General features: G+C 41.1%; 1 protein-coding gene across 6 annotated transcripts in view; it reads left to right on the top strand.

Moving 5' to 3' along the window:
- The window catches only part of dmxl1 (Dmx like 1), a 49,304-nt gene that overhangs the window by 22,856 nt on the left and 4,363 nt on the right, over positions 1-22,085 (top strand). For 2 of the 6 annotated variants that reach the window (XM_086206479.1, XM_086206477.1), the window contains exons 28-50: positions 37-169; positions 854-1,620; positions 1,891-1,989; positions 2,357-2,524; positions 3,729-3,920; positions 4,774-4,850; positions 8,130-8,251; positions 9,283-9,540; positions 9,901-10,112; positions 10,274-10,422; positions 10,607-10,692; positions 10,804-11,005; positions 11,509-11,626; positions 12,069-12,131; positions 14,049-14,135; positions 14,958-15,076; positions 16,163-16,310; positions 18,472-18,532; positions 18,914-19,041; positions 19,551-19,628; positions 19,843-19,934; positions 20,445-20,497; positions 20,621-20,838. In XM_086206479.1, the coding sequence (XP_086062605.1) occupies positions 37-169; positions 854-1,620; positions 1,891-1,989; positions 2,357-2,524; positions 3,729-3,920; positions 4,774-4,850; positions 8,130-8,251; positions 9,283-9,540; positions 9,901-10,112; positions 10,274-10,422; positions 10,607-10,692; positions 10,804-11,005; positions 11,509-11,626; positions 12,069-12,131; positions 14,049-14,135; positions 14,958-15,076; positions 16,163-16,310; positions 18,472-18,532; positions 18,914-19,041; positions 19,551-19,628; positions 19,843-19,934; positions 20,445-20,497; positions 20,621-20,838 (3,630 nt within the window). Of the gene's footprint in view, positions 1-36; positions 176-853; positions 1,621-1,890; positions 1,990-2,356; positions 2,525-3,728; positions 3,921-4,773; positions 4,851-8,129; positions 8,252-9,282; positions 9,541-9,900; positions 10,113-10,273; positions 10,423-10,606; positions 10,693-10,803; positions 11,006-11,508; positions 11,627-12,068; positions 12,132-14,048; positions 14,136-14,957; positions 15,077-16,162; positions 16,311-18,471; positions 18,533-18,913; positions 19,042-19,550; positions 19,629-19,842; positions 19,935-20,444; positions 20,498-20,620; positions 20,839-22,085 lie in introns of all 6 variants that reach the window. The other 4 variants (XM_086206476.1, XM_086206475.1, XM_086206480.1 and 1 more) reach the window with 2 other exon arrangements.

Genomic DNA, 22,085 nt, shown 5'->3' with positions numbered 1-22,085 from the left:
AATGAACCTTTAATGTTATTATTTCAAATACTTCAGATTCCAGTGCACCAGGATCCATTCCTGCGGAGCATGGCCCACTGGGTCCTGGAAGACTACAGCAAAGCCTTGGACACTCTGCTTGAGCAGCCAGCTAACAATGCCAGGTCTGAGTCCACTGAAAGTAGAACAGGTACTGGTATGTATACACTTTTTTGATTCGTAAGTTGCCTTGATGGATATATTTATTTTGATGATAACACTAGTATAATTCAATATCGTGTATCATCAAAATATTTATTGTTTAATACTAAACTAATCCAGTACACAGGAAGTAGTTTGATTAAAGCAAAAGGAAGACAACCTTGCATCCTGTGGTTTGTGTCCTGTGTCTTCTCTGCAAATTTCTGCAAAAGTAGTGGCTTTTATTTTGTGCAAGTTAGTGTATACTGTCCATCCTCCTGCTTGTCCAATGCAGCCTTGCAGGAAAAAAACATGGCTTGAGCTTTGCAGATTTGAGGCTGAATTTTTCTCAAAATATGTCACAACTGTGTGACCCCACTAGACAAAGAAAAACCTTTTAAGTGAAAAAATATAAAAAGGGCTTGCTTTGAGAAGATGAAGAACTGAAGTTATTATTTGCCTTACCTACTTCTACATGTTGCATAAATTATGTTTCCAACATGCATTTACTGGGTGCGTTGACATTTCTGATATTTAATTCATGGTGTCCTTGCTGGGTTCACAGTATGATTTTCTGACATTGTCAGTACATCAAGGAGAAATGTGAACTCCATATCTCCTCAAGGGAGCAATGGTTGCAGTTTTTTGCCACCGGCAGAAAATAAAATGTTCTGTCTTTGTTCGTCTTTATCAGGCTCCTCCTCTGTGTCCTCATGTAATCCTGAGGTTTTCAACTTCTACACCTACCTCCGTACCCACCCACTTCTCCTCCGTCGCCATTTTGGTTCCTCAGACAAGGCTAAAGTTGGCCTGACTGCTGAGGGTCGCAGGGCTGACTCCATTAGCCTCGAGGAGAGAAGACTATTTTTCACAGCTGCATACACGCACCTTCAAGCTGGCTGTCCAATGCTAGCGCTCGAAGTCCTCGACAAGATGCCAAAAGTCAGAAAGCATTCGAAACTCAACCTGGAGGGATTTGCTTCTGAACTCAGTATTGGAAGTAAGAATGAGCAGAACTCCAACCAGGATTGGTCTGAGCCAGCTCTGAATGGCTACGAGTCAGGTGGTGACAGCCAGTCCGATTCAGTGTTAAGTTTTGACTGGAGCCAGCCATCGGTGACACTTCCAGATGAGCGCTTGGAGCTGAAATGGGACAGCGACAAAGATGATGACAATGATGAAGATGAAGATGAAAATAAAAATGATGGCAGAACTGAGGAAGGCAGCAGCGTGTTCCATGATACACAGTATGCTGTGTCACCACTAATGGAGACGGTGACTGGGGAGGACAGTGAGGACAGCAGTGACCTCATAGCACCATCTGATGACATCTTGGTGGCTCAGCTGAAGTTTACGGCCTGCTTGAAGATTTTAACCAATGAGCTCAGGACTCTTTCAACAGGGTATGAACTTGATGGAGGAAAGCTACGGTATCAGCTCTACCAGTGGTTGGAAAGAGAGGTGAATGCATGTGCACACACATATATCACTATTATAGCACTTTTATAGACTTAAAGGTCAAATCCATAATGTTTTTTGTTGAACTATTCCAGCTGTGTGGTGAAGCATAAGTCTGGTTATGCCCTAAGGTTCATTCCATAAAACTTTTATTGCCTACACTGTTCACGGTCAAGACTTTTTTGTGTCTGTTTGCTCTGTGCTAGTGCTTTTATATCTTATAATGTTATAATTTAATAAAAAAGGATGTTATCTATCTACTCTCTGCTCCAGGTGGTGGCTCTCCAGCACTGTTGCAGCTACAAGCCCTGCCTACCAGAGCTGTCTATACAGGGTGATGCCCCTGTTTCTGGGTTGGTAGAGGAGGAACAGGTGGGTTCAGATAACTTGCTTCCCATAAATTTGTAAAAAAAAATGATAGAGAACTCACATGAAAAAAGACAAGATGATAGCAAAAAGCAAGGCAATAGTTTAGAGGAATGGCCGAACTGTTCTCTCTTTGAAAAGCTCATTTCTCTACCAGCATAAAATATGATACACAAAGTACAATATGTACATTTTCAGAAACCTACTTGCTAATTTGTGTTGACAGGACAGCTTAATTTAGATCGTTTCACTTTAGAATGTTTTTAGTATGTGACTCCTGGGCTCCTTTGTTTGATATCTAGGCAGCTGGATAACATATTTTTATAGGGATGATGTTGATGTGATATATACTTAAGTAAACATTGTTTTCTAGGTGCGGAGCCCTCGTGCTGATAGCCAAAGGAGCAGGAGACACTGGCTGCAGAGCAACCAGCCCTTACTGAGGATGTTCCTGAGCTACTGCAGCTTGCACGGTTCCCACGGTGGAGGATTGGCCTCTGTACGCATGGAGCTCATACTGTTGCTTCAAGAGTCTCACCAGGTAATTATAAGATCTCATACACAATCATTACCACTCATGGAAATGCAGGTCAGTTATGTTGTGGCAAATAAAAGTAAGTCTGGCTTGATAGCTGCTGCGTCTAACTATGCTAACAAATGCAAAGGTAAATGGCATCATTGAAGAGTCAGTTAAGCATCATTTATTAGTAAATTATTGATAACTGCTGATTTAAAAAATCATTAGAATTTTATTAAGTGATTTATTTATTCATTTCCTGTCTATTCAATCATTGGTAATGAAATCCATGACTAGATTAGAATGATTGCTAGTCATTAACTGATTAAAAACTTTTGTGCATGTGAAAACCTTCACACCAGGAAGCAGAGCTACTGTCTTATTTTACAGCCACATGTATTCTCTTAGAATGGAATAATATTGAAGTAGGAATGAAAGCACAAAACCATCTGAAGCTTGTCTTAATGTGGACACACACACCTGTTTATTGTGCACTGACGATTGTCTGCACTCTCCCAGCAATGTGCTGACAGGTTGTGCGGTTTCACTTAGCTCCTGTGGGAGGTCCTGCCTGAGGCTGATTAATAGAAGGTTGAGTCAAAATTTAGGAGGTAAACAACTCAATGAGCCAGCATGGGGACAATGCTCTTGGATGTCAGCACAGTTGGTGGGCACTGGGTGTGCTTTACTCCCTTATTTGATTTTTCGAATCAAGGCAATCGCAAGGCAATAAAGGCATTTTTTTTCCCAGCTCTGGTCCCACGGTTGTCAGATTTCTCCATTGTTGTCGAGGAAATCTTTGTGTGGGGTTGTTTTTTTTTCTTTGCCTTTTCTGTAGTCAGCGGGTGGACCTTCTGTTCAGGGGGTTGGTGACAACTGAATGTGATTCATCAAGCGTGAGGGACATAATAAGCCTGTGGTATTCTTAGACACAGACCATCATGTTCAGGGATCTAGTAAACACAAACGGAAGCAGGCGCCCCTTCATTGACTAGATCACTTTCTCTAAATGTCATTCCCACATGCTCAGAAACACATCGTGTGTTTTCTTTTATACACGGCATGCTAGCTGCTGGCTCATCCTGTCTTATTATGGCTCTGGAAAAGGCTAGTCTCGGTTAGTTCAAAGCAGGCACCCCGACGTATCCAGAGCCCCCTACTGAGCAGCCTTCAGTAGCCGCTCATGAGAGAACAAAGACTGTTGAATGTTTCTGTCTCCTGCTTACAGGACGACTCTCTCCAGTCAGCTGTGATGCAGTGCTCCCATCCCACCTCTATCCCTCTTCTGATGGCGTGCACAGCCAACGTAAAGACGGTGGTGGCCAACCCCATCATCTACCTGACCAACCTGGCTCATGACATCCTACAGACTATCAATGCACTCAACTCTCCTCCACATCCAGATGTTGTTGACAATGAGGTAAGGTGCTTTTTCTGCAGCTGTTATTAATTCATTTTTCATGAAGATTCCTGCTAAAAGAAGAGCTGTGAACGATAATATCCAGAGCTGTGATACTGTGAGAAAGGAGTATGTGATATTAATCCTCTGTATTATATATCTCATATAACCATTCATTTAAAATTGGTATTGATAACTATCCTATACCTCATCACATTTGATTAGCTGTTCTATTACTCGGAATTCCCTTCCTAACAAAACATCACAGGGTGACAAGTACCTCAGTGTTTCAGTTTTTGTTGGCAGTTTTAGAAAGGTAATATTTCTGCTTTATTTTGTAGTATCAGACAACACCTCTATAGTAAACATGCAGTTGAATTACTGACACTGTCAATCAACACTGAACATTTTGTACATCTTTGCAGAGCTTTTGTTTTGGATCACATTAGATTGTTCTGGACAATGTAGCATGTGAAAGTTTATCATAAAAAATATCAATTTTCTTTATTTCTTGCCTGAAATGCATTTATAACTGCCAGCTTTTCTAATGTTTTGACCTTTCTGCTGTTTCTGACATTTTAATAATCATTGTTTTGATGCAGTTGTAACTTTATTCAGTGAATGATTGATTTTTGCTGGACTGGAATGAGATGACTCTTAAGGGAGAATGCTTGTTAGGATCAAACCCCCCCCAAAAAAAAAAATCCAACAACAAAACTCATCATTTCTATTTTTTTCACTGGTAATGAAATGCACCTTTCTGAATGCAATGATAAGTCATATCTGTAAAAAAAAAAAAAAGCCTTTATGATCCCCCCCCCCCCCCCCATGTATATATTATAAATGCTATTTTTGGTATCGTGTTCTATTTCAGATATACGTGATGCACACATTGGCTGCCTCCCTGTCTGCCTGTATATATCAGTGTCTGTGTGATGGACATCCGTACAGGTAAGTCAGGATGATCATGAATACCCTTTTCCACTGCACATGAACTGGGATGAACCTGCTTCAAAAAGCTGATTCAACAGTTCCCTTCACTGGAACACAAGGAGTAGTGCTTCTGTTTTTTGTTGTTGTCGTTGTTGTTGTTGTTGTTTTTCTTTTCACCGCAATGAAAAAGGCCAGATGTTGGAAGGTGTTAGCTGGGTTTTTGGCCAATACAAACAGGGCTTCAGTGTTTCGCTAAACAATGACCATTTTGATGCAGTAGGTTGTATCACCAGGTTGTTTCAGGTTTCTTCACAGACATTATCAGCACCTTCAAACTAAACTTTTAAAACATCACAAACCTTGAGCTGCTTTAGATCCATCTCTTACTGATTTTTGGAACTAGGGAAATAAACCCCAGCTTTCCACAAGCTATTCTCTTAAAAAAACAAAACAAAAAAAAAAACTCTTTTTATGGAGTCTGACTGGTTTAAGTTCATAGCAGGTATCTACAATATAGCGCACCATTTGTCCAAGCAAGCTTCTTGTATTCTTTATATGAATTCTTTATATGTCTCCAAGCAATCTTTGATCCAACTTTTTCATTTTCCACTACATTCACCTTGAAATGGCTCCATTAACAGGGCTAAGCATCCCTGGATTATTTATCTATCATGAGTCGTTTTTATTTTATTTATTTATTTATTTATTTATTTATTTTTGTTCTTACAATTAGAAAAAAATGCAAGTTGAAATAAATGTTCATTTGCGGCCTGCAGTTTCTCTTTGGCTATGTGTTGGGAGGTTTATTGGGGCAGAATAAAAAGTAATAAAGGGGAAGGGACATGACCACTAGTAATCATGCATAGTTGATAATATGAGGGTAATGCACTCAAGCCAAACTCTACAATTTAGATAATTTGTCATGATTTAAACTGTTCTACACAAAGTGGAATCATGTAATTTGAAGTCGTTGTGGGGGCATGTTGGATAAGAGTCACATGTCTATTTTGAGAGTGTTCAGAGATTCCTAAAAGCTGCATGGCTGCTGTTTGTCATTCTTATCTTAAATACTTAATCAGATTTTTGGTTTTGACAGATGGGAAGAACATAGTTTATTTAAGGCGCATATATACAATGACTCCCAATCGCCTTGACAACAACCCAGTAGGATTTTAAATTTTGAATGGGTGAGGAAGCAACATGAGGAAATCTTTCTTTGAAATGCTTAAGAATTTGGCTTACAGCTGTGCGGCTGTCAGAGTTTCTTCCATGGTACTTGATGCTATAGAGAGACATTTCAACTTTTGCCCTTAATGCTAAGGGAGTTCACAAGGCTAGACTTTTTATTGTGTTGTCACAGGTTTGGTTTTAGCCGGTTCTTTTTGGGTTGTACAGGGGAAAGAGGAGGAGATAAGGATCCCCAGCATGACCTGAAACAAAGAAAGAACTTAAACATAGTTGTTACTGCAGTGTTGTGTCGAGGGCGGAGCTTATAAGCTGCTGTCGAGAGTGTGTGCTTACATGCATTGCGACCCCAGCAGAAAAACACAAGATTCAAGATATATACTGCCATTCGCACGGTCTAAGTACAGGTACATTGAGATAAATGTTTTCCTGAGTCAGCGTTAAAAGAAGAAACAAACCATAAAGTATCAAATACAAAGTTATGATTATGATGTATGACATGATAATCTATCACAACCACAAACCCAATAAATTTCATTTATTTATATGTATATATATATATATATATATATATATATATGTGTGTGTGTATGTATATATGTGTGTGTGTATGTATATATGTGTGTGTGTATGTATATATATATACGTGTATGTATATATATACGTGTATGTATATATATATACGTGTATGTATATATATATACGTGTATGTATATATATATACGTATATATATGTGTGTGTATATATATACACACATACACACACATACAATATTATAGATTTCATTTCTGCGTGGTACATTTGGTATAAAATTGCGACTTCATGCTGTTGAGACGCCTCAAAGAGATTCCTTCAAGATACAATCTTTTAAATCCAGCTCTCTAACCTTGCTATTCCATAACTTACATAATTCTAAGCGATGTAATTAAATTGGGACTTGGACTTCTCATATATCCACCAAATTATTTAGACACGCACAGAAATACACACACACACACACACACACACATTGAGCCGTCTATCACATACTGTAGGGAGTTGAGCAGTCTAACTAAATTAACAAGGCTATTTCTAATTTAACACTGTCTTTGTTATGATAATTAGAATATAAACTCATGGTGTGTGTCACTGCAGAGGTTTGATGAAATTGGGCTTCTGTGTTTTCCTCTCGTGGTTGAGCCAGAAAGTGAGTCAAAGAGATGGTTTGAATTTTTTAGAAGGTGAACGAGGATGTAGGTTGCAGGGCTCCAGCGTTGCCGTTGCGTTGGCAGCATTTTGATCCGTGTCCTGCTCGTGTGTCCCTCTGTTATTGTGTTGAAATGCGGTTTAATGTGGTTGACACAGGAAACCACTAGGTCCGTCCACAAGGAGCAGAGAAATTCAGTGAACAGTGTTTTGAGCGTTTCAAGGAAATACATTTATTGTGACAGATGTGTTGGTTTTAGATGTTAATATTTAAATTCACATTCCTGTATGGAATTTCAGCTGCTGTGGATCTGTCAATCAAAACACTTGTAAAAGAATTAGTTTTACATTATGCAGAAGCAACCACCATTGAATCTGACAGGATGCAGCAAAATGAAACGCACAGTTATGTTGAATGAGATGACAGTTTTCTTTTGGACTTGTCATTTTGACATTTTCATGCAGAAAATATAAAAATGCCTTTAATAGAGTCCCCGGAGTGCTAGTTTTTCCATATTCGATATAAAGAAACATCCATTCTCTCCCATCTTTGCGCCCGTGTTGAAACTTGACTTCGCTGACACCATCTCTCCTTCAGTCTGTCTGTGCCAAACAGCTTAGGTAGGCATCTAACAAGAGACGGAGCCCATTATTATTTAATGTCTTGACAGAACAAAGCTTGACAGCTGTGCGTCTTTCTTAGAAACAACATCCCAGAATTCGGAACAAAGATAAAACATTTAAAGTGACACATTTAGACATTAAACATTTACCCCCACCAAGCCCAAAATTTTTAACATTTCATTTTTCAGTACCTTTCATGTTGGATTTTAAATGTTTGGCTCTCTTCCCTCACTGTGTGTGTGTGTGTGTGTGTGTGTGTGTGTGTGTGTGTGTGTGTGTTTTGTCTGTTTCATCTCCTGCAGCCACGTGAACCATTTCACAGGGATTGTGTATCAGAGTGTGTTGCTCTCTCAGAGGCAGCCATTAAGAACCGCCAGCATGGATGAATCTGTTCAGCCAAATACTTCTCCGGCACAGTGGCCAGGTAAACACACCAGACACGAATCTCTTTTGCTCCAATTAACTGAAAATATGCATCATTTTATTATTGTCGACAAATGAAAACCAACACCCTCTGTACTTCTAACTTTCCTACCACGTCTTTGACATTCAGCCCAAATCCAAACCGCTCCTACCGTAGACAAATATTTGTTTTAAAGGCCTAGTAACTTCCTTAAACATCTAAGCGCTCTCATTTTTTGCACGTTATACTCAGACAGGACTAAATGGTGTGTTTGTTTAAAAATGAATACAAGATATACAAAAAATACTGTCTGCGAGGCTGGTTACAAAAAAACATGTCGGTATATTAAATTCATTGGATTTGAAAAAATATATATCTTTAGGATATCATCTTATTGAATCATAAACAACTTAACTGTTAATGGGTTCTAAAAATCTCCTTTTTCATTTGTTTTAAATGTAAGTTGATTTTAGGTCGTCTTACAGTATCTTTATGTGTTGTTGGTTTTTTTTTTTCTTCATTTAGATGATTTTTGGAGTATAGGGAGGATTTTTTCCCTCTGTTTTGGTTTCTTTGTACATTCAGACAAACCAAAATGCATCACTAGAAAACCACGTGAGAATTTTTTTTCCTGCTCGTCAGACAGGTGCTCCAAGTGTGGTAACAAGGATGTACTTCTACTTTTTTGTAGTACCCAAGCTACTGAACTTAACATGATCTGCATCCGGCTACAGGAAACATTTCTCTCAGTCTTGCAGATCACACCTGTTAGTGGGGTGGGATTGAAGTCAGATCACATTTCCCCCATGAAAGAATTGCTGGAGTTCATTTGAGACCACCATCTCTAAAGGGTTGTTTTGGTCCACAGTGTAATTACTGTGTTTACACTTGCCCAAACAAATATCACCAAGTGGGGACATAAACTAGAGTCTGATTGAACTGGACCCAAATGTGCAGGTGTGAAAACACCCTAAGGTTCTTGTGGTTTACCCACTCAAACACAGCAGACTTTCTCTAATCCGTCCTTCTCTTCATCTCATCCCTCACTCCAGGTATCGCCTCTATGATTCGTCTGTTGAGCTCAGCAGGTGAGGACAGCCAGCCGGGCTTAGCTGTGCTGCTCTGTGAGATCCTGACGGCTGTCTTCCTCAGTCTCTTTGTTCACGGCATGGCCACCCACTCCAGTAATGAGCTGTTTCGCATCGTGGGCCACCCCCTCAACAGTAAACTTTGGGTGACAGTATTTGGAGGAGGTGCCCGGACCCCCGTGTTTGAGAAAACCAACAGCCCAACAAAAACACCCCCACCAGGTTAGCCAAGGATATTTGTTGTCAGTCTGTTCTCTTTTGACTGTCTGCCCAAGTGGCTGACAACTTTGTGTGGGTAGGATTTTTTTTGGAGGTGGCTCAAGCCAAATTACATCAATCCTGCTAAATTAATTGAATTCCTGTCTGTTTGTGTCATAAAATCTATCACCCTTTTAGTGAGGGAGCTGTTGTGTCTGTGTTGCTCTCATGGTTTGAAACTCTTCCTTGGCGGAGCACCAATTCCCGTTTAAAGTTCTCAGAGGAATTTTTTTTTTTTTTTATTTAAAAAGCCTAATGTCACAGTGATGGCAGCCAGAACCATAGATGCAGCACTTCAACAATCGTTTCTTGTTTATTATATAGCCTCGCCAGGCATTGACGGCTCAGACAGGAAGCCCAGACGGTTCAAGCTTCTGTCCTCATCACGCAGCGGATCAAGGGAGGAGTCTGGAATAGAGAGGGGGAGCCCATCCAGTCCAAGACCTGGACCCATTGTGGACCAGGACTCTACGTCCAGTTTTAAAGAATGTTTCGTCCCTCCTGAGCTGAGCATTTGGGATTACTTTATTGCCAAGGTATCATTTGCAATGCCTGCAACAAAGCAAGTGTTAATGCTTTTAGCTTGGGGCTTGGTCACCTGGTGTCCCCTGAGAACAACCAAATGTGCATGCTGATAAAATCACAAAGCAGGCCTGTATTATTATTATTATTATTGTTTTTATGTGTTTTTTTTTAGCCATTACTGCCGCCGTCAGAAAACAGGGTTGAATATGACTCGGAGGAGAGCCAGGGCAGTCAAGACGAAGATGAAGACGATGATGAATACGAAGCTATATTTGACCCCAACTCTCCATTACGAGAGCATACAAACCACAATTCCTACAGGTAATGACCCAGCACTTACCTGGATATTACTACAAGCACCACCTGAGTTCAAACTGCAAAATGAACCTGCATGTGTTTGTGTATAACCATGTTCAATCATTTTTATGAAGGCAGCTTTGGACCCACTTGAAGCACCTATGTCCAAAACTCTAATCTGGTTTGTGATTGCTTCCTGTCCCTCCAGTTGGTGTTTAATGCGCCTGGCAATGGTTCAGTTGGTGCTGGTCAACCTCAAATCCTTCTACCCCATGGCAGGATATGATCTATTAGGTACTAACACTAAAATATACCACACAAATATCCTCGGAGTAGATAAGTTCCACCCCACTTCTTTCCTGTCTGTCTGAACTAATCTTATTTGCCTGCTTCCACTTGGCACAGATCTGCCTGTGAGCTCACCGCTGTGTCACACCGTGTTGAAGACGCTGCAGCGCTGGGAGCAGGTGCTGCAGAAAAGGCTGGAGATTTTTGGTGGCCCACCATCCAAATACATCTCTACACAACTTCAGGAGGAATCTGCCACTCCTGGCCCTGCCCTCCTCAGACACAAGGCTCTATTTGAACCATCCAACACTCCTTTCAGGTACTATAAACTATCAATCTATAACATACATCTAGTTTTAAATGGAAATATTGTATAATTTTAGTTTGAATTTCACAGAGGCACTCCTATTGGGTTTAATATGCATATTTATATTCACACGGCAGCATTTTGTAGTCATGACAAATTTCACAACACTGACTTGTTAATTGTTAGTGAAGTCTTTTGATGTCTTCAGTCAGAAACTAATGGGATTTCATTCATTGGTTTCAGCAACAGATGGCGTCTATAAAACAATAATTCCTTCAAGTAAACGCATTATACTTGAGCAGATGTTACCTGCATAGATGTCCGCATTCTTAGTACAGTACAGAGAGATCTACAACAGTTATGTGCATTGGTGCATCTTGCCTTTAAAATATGTCAAGATTGGAATATTTCACATCAGCACTAAGGGCCTTAGAACTAGTCAAATTACAACTGACCCATTCTTCTGATTCAAGAATGATAAAGTTAATGTACTGGAGGTTTCCTCTTGTTGCCAGGACGAGCCACCATTCAGCCCTACCAGTGAAGCGTCTGTGGCAGTTTTTAGTCAAGCAGGAGGAAGTGCAAGAAACTTTCATAAAAAACATCTTCACAAAGAAACGGGGCCCCAATGAGGTACGCCGTATGTACACCACGCTAAGAATGAATTGTCTCCCCGTTGCATTGCAAGTACATTTTAATAACTGTCTCTCTGTAACACATTAACAATTTTGCCACCGTAACATGTATTGACCCAGAGGCATCATTATTATTGCTTTTACACCCTGTTTTTGCAGTTGTGCTTTTTTTTTTTTTGGTTTGTTTAGCATGCCAACCACACATTATTACTCCACCTCAAGTTGCATGATGCCGCTTTAATTTCAGTCAAATAATTGCCTGTTTGATTAACTGCACATTAATTGAGTAATTGGACTGCATGGTTCATCACTTGCTTTGTGTTGTGTGTTTTGTGTGCGTGCGTGTCTCTTCTCTGTGTGCGTGTGTGTGTGTGTCTGTCTGTGTGTGTGTGTGTGTGTGTGCGTGCGTGTGTGTTGTGCAACTTCCCCAATCATTAAAGTTGGTCGAGGACCAGACTGACAATATGAAATATTCAGGGATGGACGAGGCGGGAAACAATCAGGTACTGCTGCTTCCTCCAATAATTTACAGCTCCCAAGAATTCTACCTGTGAGCCTCTTGCTCAGTAATTATTATGTCACTGACACAGGAAATGTTAAAACACTGTCTTTATCTGTAATATACAGTCTACCATTTTATAAATTAAACTATGCCATTTGCTTGATTGTAAAGTTTATGTCTCATGTCGGCCACTCGATTTTGTTCATACTGCAGAAAGTCTTATTGCATCACTTTGCACTCCTGTTCAAGTTAAGTTGATTGCAGACATTGTAATTGTCTTTTCAGTGTAAAACATCATGCAACTGTGGTCTCTGGTTGCTATCGAAGCCAAGACCACAGAAAGGCATTGCTTTATGGAGGAATCCTTCATGCATTTTCAGAAGAATGGTTTTAATTCCAAGCAACCATGTCTTCTAAAGGTGATCCGTACACACAGACGAGTGACAGCAGGAAGGAATAATCTGAATACATGAGAGTAGAAACATGAAGAATACCGTTATTTCCACAAAGAAGTGTTTGAGTATAAAAACAAGGTCAAACGCTTCAACTCTGGCCTCCGGTGTCATAAGATCTTAATCCAGTTGGTCACCTACATTTTGGCCCTACGTTTTAGAAACATTCTTCACCTCATCATCAAAACACTTAACTAAAAAAGTACTCTGAGTGCACATACCTCCATCAAAAAAAAACATTTCCAATATTATTTACGTCAGGTTTTCCTGTAACTTGTCTCCGTCTGTATGTTGTAAAACATATTAACGTCACTGCTCAGTAGAGTGTAAAATGTCGATTGGTTAAATATGCAAACATGTGCATCGCATGCCTACATTTACCTTCAACAGTAAAACGGCAAAGAAAGCCTGTCACATATAATGTGGGAACCATTGCATTTATGATCCTGACAAAATAACAATCCAAGTCTTTTCAAGGCCACCAAGTCTGCATGTTGCTTGTCGGTGTTTAATATTAATCCTGCATTGAGCTATATGTTCCTGTCTCTCTTTAATATCAATTTTGCATCAGACTCCGTGAATATTTCTGTGAACTATAAATCTTAAATTGCACTGTGTACTGATGCTTTATGGAGGATTTCTAATTTTCTGGCTCTCACTGTACAAACCACCTCGTTGTATCTACTCCATTTGGCTTGGTGTTAATTAACCCAGTCTCTCAGAGGACGAGCTATGAGGCTGAATAGCTTCTGATTAATGGGCCAACACTGTCATAGTCAATCTGCATCCCACAGAGATTATCTGCTCTGCGAAAATGGCAAACCACCATATTTAGATTTCTGCAAGTGGAGTTTTACTTTATTCCATCTGACAGAAAAAGACATGGTATTTTCCCCTTGAATAAAGACTTTGATTCAATCTCATGCTCAAAGGATGGCCGTCTCATTTTGAATCAGAATGCAACATTTCCATAATACGAAGCTCCCGCCTGTAATCCTACTTCACATTACCTCCCCAGTTGTGTGTAGTGGTCGCTCAGGGGGTGTTGTATCTATCTAGTGGCATTAACCTAGTTATTGTTGGATGCTGGGGTTAAAAGTGTGTCCTGATTAACCTCACATGTCCTCTGCTAACCCCTAAAGGCAACACAAATAAAAACATAAACATGGAGTGCACATATTACATAGTATTGAGTGGGTCCAGGCTGACACTTGGCTCTCTCATCACGTCAGCTGTTCTCTTTGAAAGTGAACATCATTTGACACCTCATTTATCAAGCCCTCACACGGATCCTTGGAAGGTCATTTGCTCTGTAGTTCAAAGAAAAATACTTTTGAAGTAGCTGTTGTTTGTCCGCGGGAAATATTTACGAATGTTTCAGTTGTAATGATCGGATCCGTGTGTGTGTGTGTGTGTGTGTGTGTGTGTGGGTGGGTGTGTGTGGGTGATTGTGTTTCTCTGTGCAGACTGAGTCAGATCTGGGTTCCCCTGGAGGAAAAGCACGCATCATCCACAAGGAATCTGACATCATCACAGCCTTTGCCATCAATAAGGTGCAGCTCTTTTACACGTTTAATTTAAACACATTGTGCCAAATTTATTGTTACCTCAAGAATATTGAATCTTTCTTTTTCCAATTTGTTATAATTCATTAATATTTCAGAGGTCAGTGTACAAATGTCCAACGAATTTATTTATTTCACTGAGTAACAATTGCGAAGAAAAGATAATAAAACCTTACTGTCAGAGATGATCCACGGACCTTTTTCAAAGCTTACAATGACTCAGCAGCTCAGGATCTAACCACAGCAGGCAGTCGGTCATGTAAATAATTGCTCACTAACACATTTAATTTTGAAAGGTGATAATATGTTACTGTTGCCTTCACAGCTTGTTGCTTTTGTCCCTGAACAGCCTAAAAAGATTATTTTTAGCCCAGTGATTGCAGTACTTCCGAGGATAATAAAACTAGCCACATTCACATCATTTTCTGCTCTTTTTAATATTGTCAAACACATTGAATTTTAAATGATAGCTCCCCTTTGACCAATACACTTCCACATTCCTACTTTCAACCTAATCACAGGCATCGAATTCTTTCAGCTGCCAGTGGCACTATTCTCACTCCATATCCGTGCCCCTTTGAGCCCATGTGTGTTTTTTTGTTTTATATTTTTCTTCAAAGGAAGTTTCACCCCAGGTTATCATTAAAAGCAAAGCATGTTTTTCTGACCTTAGGCGTTGTAGATTTAGAAAAAAAAGTACATGTATCACTCTTCTAGATTGTAAAAATGTTCACATCCATGATACCTGACATTATTTTCTTTATCCTCTCTGTGACTCTTCTTTCTCTCCTACTTCTTATTTCCGTGCAGGCTAACCGTAACTGTTTAGTCATGGCCTCGACCCATGACATTCAGGAGCTGGATGTGTCAGCCATCTTGGCTACTCAGATCTTGACCTGGATTGACGATGACGAGGCAGAAACCAAAGGGTACGAGATCAGAGAGTGTTTTTTTCAGAGTTCAATGCCAGATGTACTCGTTTTTGCTGGGGCCAACAGCTTTAAGAGTACATTCAGAGTAACATCAGCTCACCTGTTTACACCTCCTAAAGAAGCTCAGCAACCGTGGCGACGGGCAGTGGGATTGGTGGGGTATTGATTATGCGCCTGTAATACATCATCCTTCTTTCATGTGTCATTTGCGAATGTTCTTTGCTGTTCTCGACTAGTGTTCATCCAGTAGATTCCATACTGGGTTAGTCCCATGGAAGTTAAAACTTGTTTGGTTGAGCGGCCGTTATATATGTTGGATTTAAGTTGTCTTCTCTGTTTCGCTTTCAAGCGGCTAACTGCCCCTGGCAGCTCTGAGCTGTTTCAGTCTACCATAAAGGTCAGAGTACGGTTGCACTTCAAATTTCATGGGCGGCTGGTTCGTCTAGGAACATGGAATAACCCATCTTTTTTTATCACTGTGGTGATGTTGTGGAAAACTGCCAAACAGAATGAAAACAGACAAAACATGTGGAACCCTTGGCAGTGTGAGTGCCAGCATGTTGCCACAGTGAAGATGGCCACTGATGTCTGAGGAGCGTTTGTGTTTAAGTGCACATGGCTTCCTATTACTACATGTGAGCATCAACTCCATTGCTCTCTTTTACTATGTTCCACGCGTTCATCTATTTCACTGTAGATTTGTGGTTGATTGTCTCAGTATCGACAGGAAGCAGCAATTGCTCCAATTCCAAACAGGTACAACAACAGCATGTACGCAGTGTATGCGTTCAGATCCAAGTACAACAGAAGGTACACATCATAGTTCTTTTGGAAATACACACTGTGCCATAGGAAAGTGTCAAGATCATTCTGGCTGAATTATGTTTGGGGATTTTTTTGTTTTGTTTTTTTGTTCTCCTTGGGAGGATCAGTCTTCTGGGAATGACTGAGCTGAATGCTCAGAGACAACTCTTACATCGGTCTTCTCTTCTGACCTTTCCCAAACAACTTGAGTTTTACCTGCAAGATGGAGCTGCTTCAGAGTCAGGAAAATACATTGTAACTCTTATTCTGTCTTCGCAGTGTTAGCGGCGATGACTTCCTGGTGGTTCATGCGCGGGATGACTTTGCTTCCCTCCACGGTACCACTCCGTACACTCACAGCAGCCCCGGCACACCCATCAACATGCCGTGGCTGGGGGGCCATCAGACAGGCAGGGGGGCCTCTGTGGTGAGTTCTTGACCTGCATCTACATGTGATGATGAGATCTGAACCAATTGTTGACAGCACCCTACTTTATCTGCTTTAATGTTATTTTCCTAATCTCCAGCTTGATTAATATGATGTGGTGAACCGTGAATGGCTGCAAAATACATAAAATTCTATATAAGACTGAGTGTACATCTTACTACTGCTGGCTCCCATGGGGGGGGGCTGCATCACAGGAGGAACACCTCCAGGTAAATCTGCGCTGATGGAGCCAGGCAGGAATTCAGACAGGGGAGCATCACAGAGCATCTGGTCATAAAAAAAAACAACAACAAAAAAACCCGAAGTCACATCTCTACATCAACTTTGACCCCACGCCAGAAGTCAACTAGTCTGATCAAATTGTCAAGGAGGCAGAACACTTCTGAATGGCTGGCGGCAGGGTGAGAAGCAACATGGAGGATAGAAGAAAACCACACCGCTGCCTGAAGGACATACAGCTGCTGGAATCGAGTTGTTAGTGCTCAACAAGCTAGGTGGCTGCTGGCCATCACACACACCGGCCAATGACGTTCTCTCCCATTCCCAAAGCTGCTGTTTGCATAGATTTTGACAGAGTGTGGAAATACATACTTGAAAGTCCCTTGAGATCCTATATTTGATCCTGCACTGTGATCATTCTGTCAAATTCATTTTACTTAGTTTAAAAAAAATTTAAAATTCCCAGATCGCCACTTCTGAAACAGGCCCACGCTCTACTATGGTCCCTCCTTTCTCCATGAGTGGCACAGGGTTTCTAGGTTTAGCATGCTCCTCACTGCTTTTCTAGAGTCAATTGATGTTGTCTGATGCCCTGAATCCACTCACCTTTGTACTCAAAACTGAAATCCTCAAAGCAGTTAAAGTTATTTCAATTAATAATTCATCTTTGTCTGGGCTCAGTTTTGCCAAAAGCACGGTGGCTGCTAACATTAGCTGCCCTCATTGACTTGCAAAGGAAGTAAGACTGCGTGTGAGTCAGGAGGCCAAATCTCTTCCAACTTATGCTCCTTTAATGGAAAATAATTAATACTCTGTTGAACTGAGGGTAGGGGGGTATTTATTTGGTTATCAATGTCTTTAATGGAGCCCTAGTGAGTCACGTTTGTTGGCTTTTATCTGCTGGCTCGTTGCTCTTGATCAGCAGACGTGACAGTAAGAGCCATTCTGCATCATAATTATAGCAACTGGTCAGGCAGCACGCCCAAGGTCAGACCAGAATACATTCAGAAAACATAGATGAAGTCTTTGGCAGACATATTGTTAGTGCCCGACTCTCTGGGCCAGCAGTCATCAAACAGGACAGCTAATAGCCATCTGTTGACGTTGTAGGTAATAGTCACATTATTAACCAATGGAGATTACGAGCACTGGCATTACTTACTAATTCTCATAATCCAGCCCCTGAATCTGCAGTGTACCTCGGTAGGTCAGTTTAGTGATGCGTCCGTTGCACAGCACTAGTAATAACATTGCAATAAATTAGCCACATTGTGTGTGAGCAGTTTTTGCTCAAGGTACTTTGAAATAGATGAACCCGGACCGAGAACCTCACCTTTGCCACTCAACTCCAAATTGAAATGGGAGATTTTTTAAGAGAGTCCAAAAAAAAAAGTTTTCACTCCTTCGAGAGTCATTGCAGCTGATAAGAATTGTTTATTCCTGTATATGCTGACTTATTTAAAAACATTAATACAGAATTTTTTCACACAGATCTTTAAGCAACATTTTTGAGAGGTCAGCACCGTTGTATCATCCCAAATAAAAATTCAAGTGTCTATTTTATGCAGAAGCTTAAAGTTCAGTCTGATTAAAATTCTAGTCATACAGCAGCTTTCAAAAATCTTGTTTACAAAGTGCATTACAAGAGAGTGAAGATGGGGAAAATAAGGTTATAATTCCATTTTAAAATAACAACCCTGTTTCAAGTGTTATAGTGATTTTGTCTGTCAGTGTCACACGGCACCAAGTATAGCATAACCACATCTCTACTTAAGACTCCTGCAATGCTGTGTAACGCTGCACTATCACATAGCAACAGTGTAAAGATACTGTTTACCATAATGAAATTCAGCATTGTGTTCTACTGGCTAACATTCTCTTCCCCTCCTCCTCCTCCTCCTCCTCACTTTCATCCCCTCAGATGATCAAGAGAAATATCAACAATGTGAGAAGAATGACCTCCCATCCCACACTGCCTTACTGTAAGTACACATCTGATGTCTGACAGGAGATGAGACGAGTATCCGCCCGTAGCATCCAGACATAATATTTTCTCCTGTTAAAAAGAGCCTTCAGGGGATGATTGCATCACCCAGAAAGTTTATCTTGTATCTGGCAAAGTTTTTTTCTCTTCTGATCCCAGTGTTGCTGTTGATTTAGATAGAATCCGTCTTGTTACAGCCCCTGTATGGTGAGGTGTTGTGAGGGACTAATTCCCCAGCTGTTTAAATATGCATGGGGGGCGGGGGGGATAAACCCGTTTCTCCATCAATTATACAATAGATGAGTGGGGATCTTAGGGAAGCAAAAGGGGGGACCAGAGCATGAGATGATGTCACTTTTATTTCTCTGTTGTTATTCAGACTTGACGGGAGCTCAAGATGGCAGCGTGAGGATGTTCGAATGGGGTCATTCCCAACAGATTATATGCTTCAGAAGTCCAGGAAACTCCAGAGTCACCAGGATCCGATTTAATCACCAAGGGAACAAGGTTACACACACACACACACACACACACACACACACCCTCAAGTACCACCGTACAGGATGATTCTTTAGCCACGTGACACGACTGCATTGTGATTTGAGACTGTCAGATTCAGCATCATTTTCACAACATCTTCGCCAGTTAGGCACGAACCACAGTAGGGAGCTGGCTCCAGCACACATCGTTCATATGCCGAGTGATTCAACGGCTCTGAACTCAGGCACTTGCCTCAAGCTAATCATTTTCTCAGATGGCGCCTTATCTGTGCCAGACCTATCTTAGCCTCGCCAAAAAAAAAAAAGAAAGAAAAGTGAAATATGTTTGGAAAGACATGACATGATTTAAGTTATGTAAGTGCTGCTCGAACTTATCGAGGACTGCGTTTGGGAAGATGGGGGGGGGGGGGTAAGAAGGAGTGTTGGTCTCAACAAGTGTGTGATTTCAGTCGCTGTCTTTGACAGCAAAATGTGACATCTGATTGTTTTTTTTGTTGGGTGTTTTTTTGTGTGTAGTTTGGTATTGTAGATGCAGATGGAGGTTTGAGTCTCTGGCAGACCAACACAAGTGGCAACGCTCCCAAACCGTATCTGGTAAGAAAGCAGCTGAGAGCCTGTTTACTCATTATCTTTTTCCTTTTCCAACATTTGTTTTGTCTGTCTAAAAAAAATCCTCTTGTGGCCTCACACGCGCGCACACACACGCACACACACACTCATCCTGTCATTTTCATTTTTGTTTACTCTTCTGCTGCACTCTCTATTACTGTCAGTGTGACTAACCATCGTCTTTGTTTCTCGCTGCCAGACGTTACAGTGCCACAACAAGACAGCTCACGACTTTGTCTTCGTGGGCTCCTCCTCCCTCATCGCTACTGCGGGTCTGTCTACAGACAACAGGTACTAGAGGATCCCACAAAATGATCTACCAATGTGAATACATGAATTTTTAATCAACCCCTTTAGATCTGATGTGACATATGGGAAGCTCTACTGTAAAAGGGCTAGTTAATCCACAAACCACAGGAAAAGCTGCTGTCGTGATCTACCCTACAGCTCAAAGGAGCAATTTGATAACATTTAAACAAAAGAAGAAAGAAACACAGTAAAAATCAGCAAGTTCCTCCAGCACGACTCATCTGAAGTATTCCCACTGTCCTGAACCCTTGATATGCCAAGTTGTTCTGAAAAAGGGCGCTGATATTTCAAGACAACTTTTTTAGAATTAGAGGGTTTGGTAGATGTCGTCAAATTCCATCAAAAACGCGTACGTTTTAGGAAGCTATGTACAAAAATGCCATCAGATTATTAAAGGTGTTTTAGGGCTAAATTGGACAAATGTTATCTCTCTTGTCCATCGTTGTCCAGTGTCATCACAATAACAATTGCAACCATTGCAACTTTGCACAGGAACGTGTGTCTGTGGGACACGCTGGTGACTCCTGCTAACAGCCTTGTACACGGTAAGAAGCAGCTCTCGTCTTTTATTCAGCCATTTAAATTGTCCCCTCTTATTTTATGGGCCAAACCGAAGCTTCACCATTTTTCACAGCCTGATGTATCCATCTCTTTCTTTCCTCCTTCAGCGTTCTGCTGCCACGACTCGGGAGCTACCGTGCTCTTAATGGCCTCCAGGCAGCAGCTGCTCGTCACAGGAGGACGGAAGGGCTGGATCAGTGTCCTGGAGCTTCCTCACAAGCACCAGCGCCAGAGCTTCCAGGCCCACGACTCACCGGTCAAAGCTTTGGCCGTGGATCCCACCGAGGACTGCTTCATCAGCGGATCGGCCGAAGGCAACATTAAGGTATCGTGGCTGCACTTTGCTCACACCAGCTTGCGTCCTCAAGTGAATAAAAGAAGGGGTTTTTTTTGTTTGGTTTTTTTCAGGCAAGAAAACCTTAGTTTTTGAATTTGTGAATATTTATCAGCATAATTCTGTTTTCAGGAAGCATCAACAACCCAGGAAAAAGAAAATTCTTAGAAAGCTTCGTGCATTTGTTTTAGTTATTATTTGATCATTCCTGAAATTCCTCATTAAGTAAACTTGTCCATGACAGCAGTCCTGCAGGTGAGGAAGACCTCCCCACCCCCTCATCTCTCCTTCACTGACAAGAGTTGCATTTATCCGCAGAGACAGTGAAGCGCCATCAAAGTCACTCGAAACCAATGTCACACTTCTGATTACCCACCTACTTTGGACAGCAGTGTGAATGATGGAGAGTGAAGCGTAAGGTGAAAGTTACGTTACGCAGGAGAATAGTGTTTCAGTGAACAGGCAGTAGATGTGATCGTCCTCAGTTAATGTATTTCCCCGCACAGCGTCTCTCTCTCTCTCTCTCTCTCTCTTCGTCTCTCATCTTTTGGACTTGAATATGCGAGCGCGATCACACAGCTGTCACTCCGAGGATGACGGCGCCGCGTCCCACAGGAAATCTGCTTGAAATTCCAAATGACTTTTTATGATCGCCTCCAAAAGCCGTGTGTGATCATCTGAAGTCATTTAATTGTATATTGGTTGATTGAAAATTGAACATGGGTTTGCAGCAAATGAACAGGCTCTTAAAATGTTTGATGAGAGCGTGTGGAACAGACAGATAAACTAATCTTAATGAACTAATATGTACAGACTGGAGCCTGAAGAATGAGCTTATCAAGTGATAAAGCTCCCAGGCTGGGACTACTACCGAGTCACTCAGTGGACCCGCAGCCACTTTTACTTTTGTTAGTTTGTAATTTTCTTCTTTTTGCTCCCGATTTTTCTTCTCTCGGCTCCCTTTTCATTCAGGATTTGGTAACTTTTCCTATTTGTTATGCTGCTCTTCTTTTGTCAATGAAAAAAACCCCAAACACGTTTTTCACTGCTACGTAGCGCATCTTAAGAAACCAGCGAAAAGAAAACGAGCAAATGAGGCCGTTGGTTAGTGACTAAGTGAAAGTGAATTCTCAAGCGGCAGAATAGCACATGTGGGAAAAAGTCAGGAGAATGTGTAAAAATGTGCCCTTGATGAGCTCTTGTCATAACATAGATATCACATCTCCATGCGCTCCTAA

This window comes from Aulostomus chinensis, chromosome 6, assembly GCF_037954235.1.
Source record: "Aulostomus chinensis isolate RoL2024-O1b breed Wild chromosome 6, RoL_Achi_v1.0, whole genome shotgun sequence".
NCBI lineage: Eukaryota > Metazoa > Chordata > Actinopteri > Syngnathiformes > Aulostomidae > Aulostomus > Aulostomus chinensis.
Note: the sequence above shows the minus strand (reverse complement) of the source record. Positions and strands in the feature narration are given on the sequence as shown.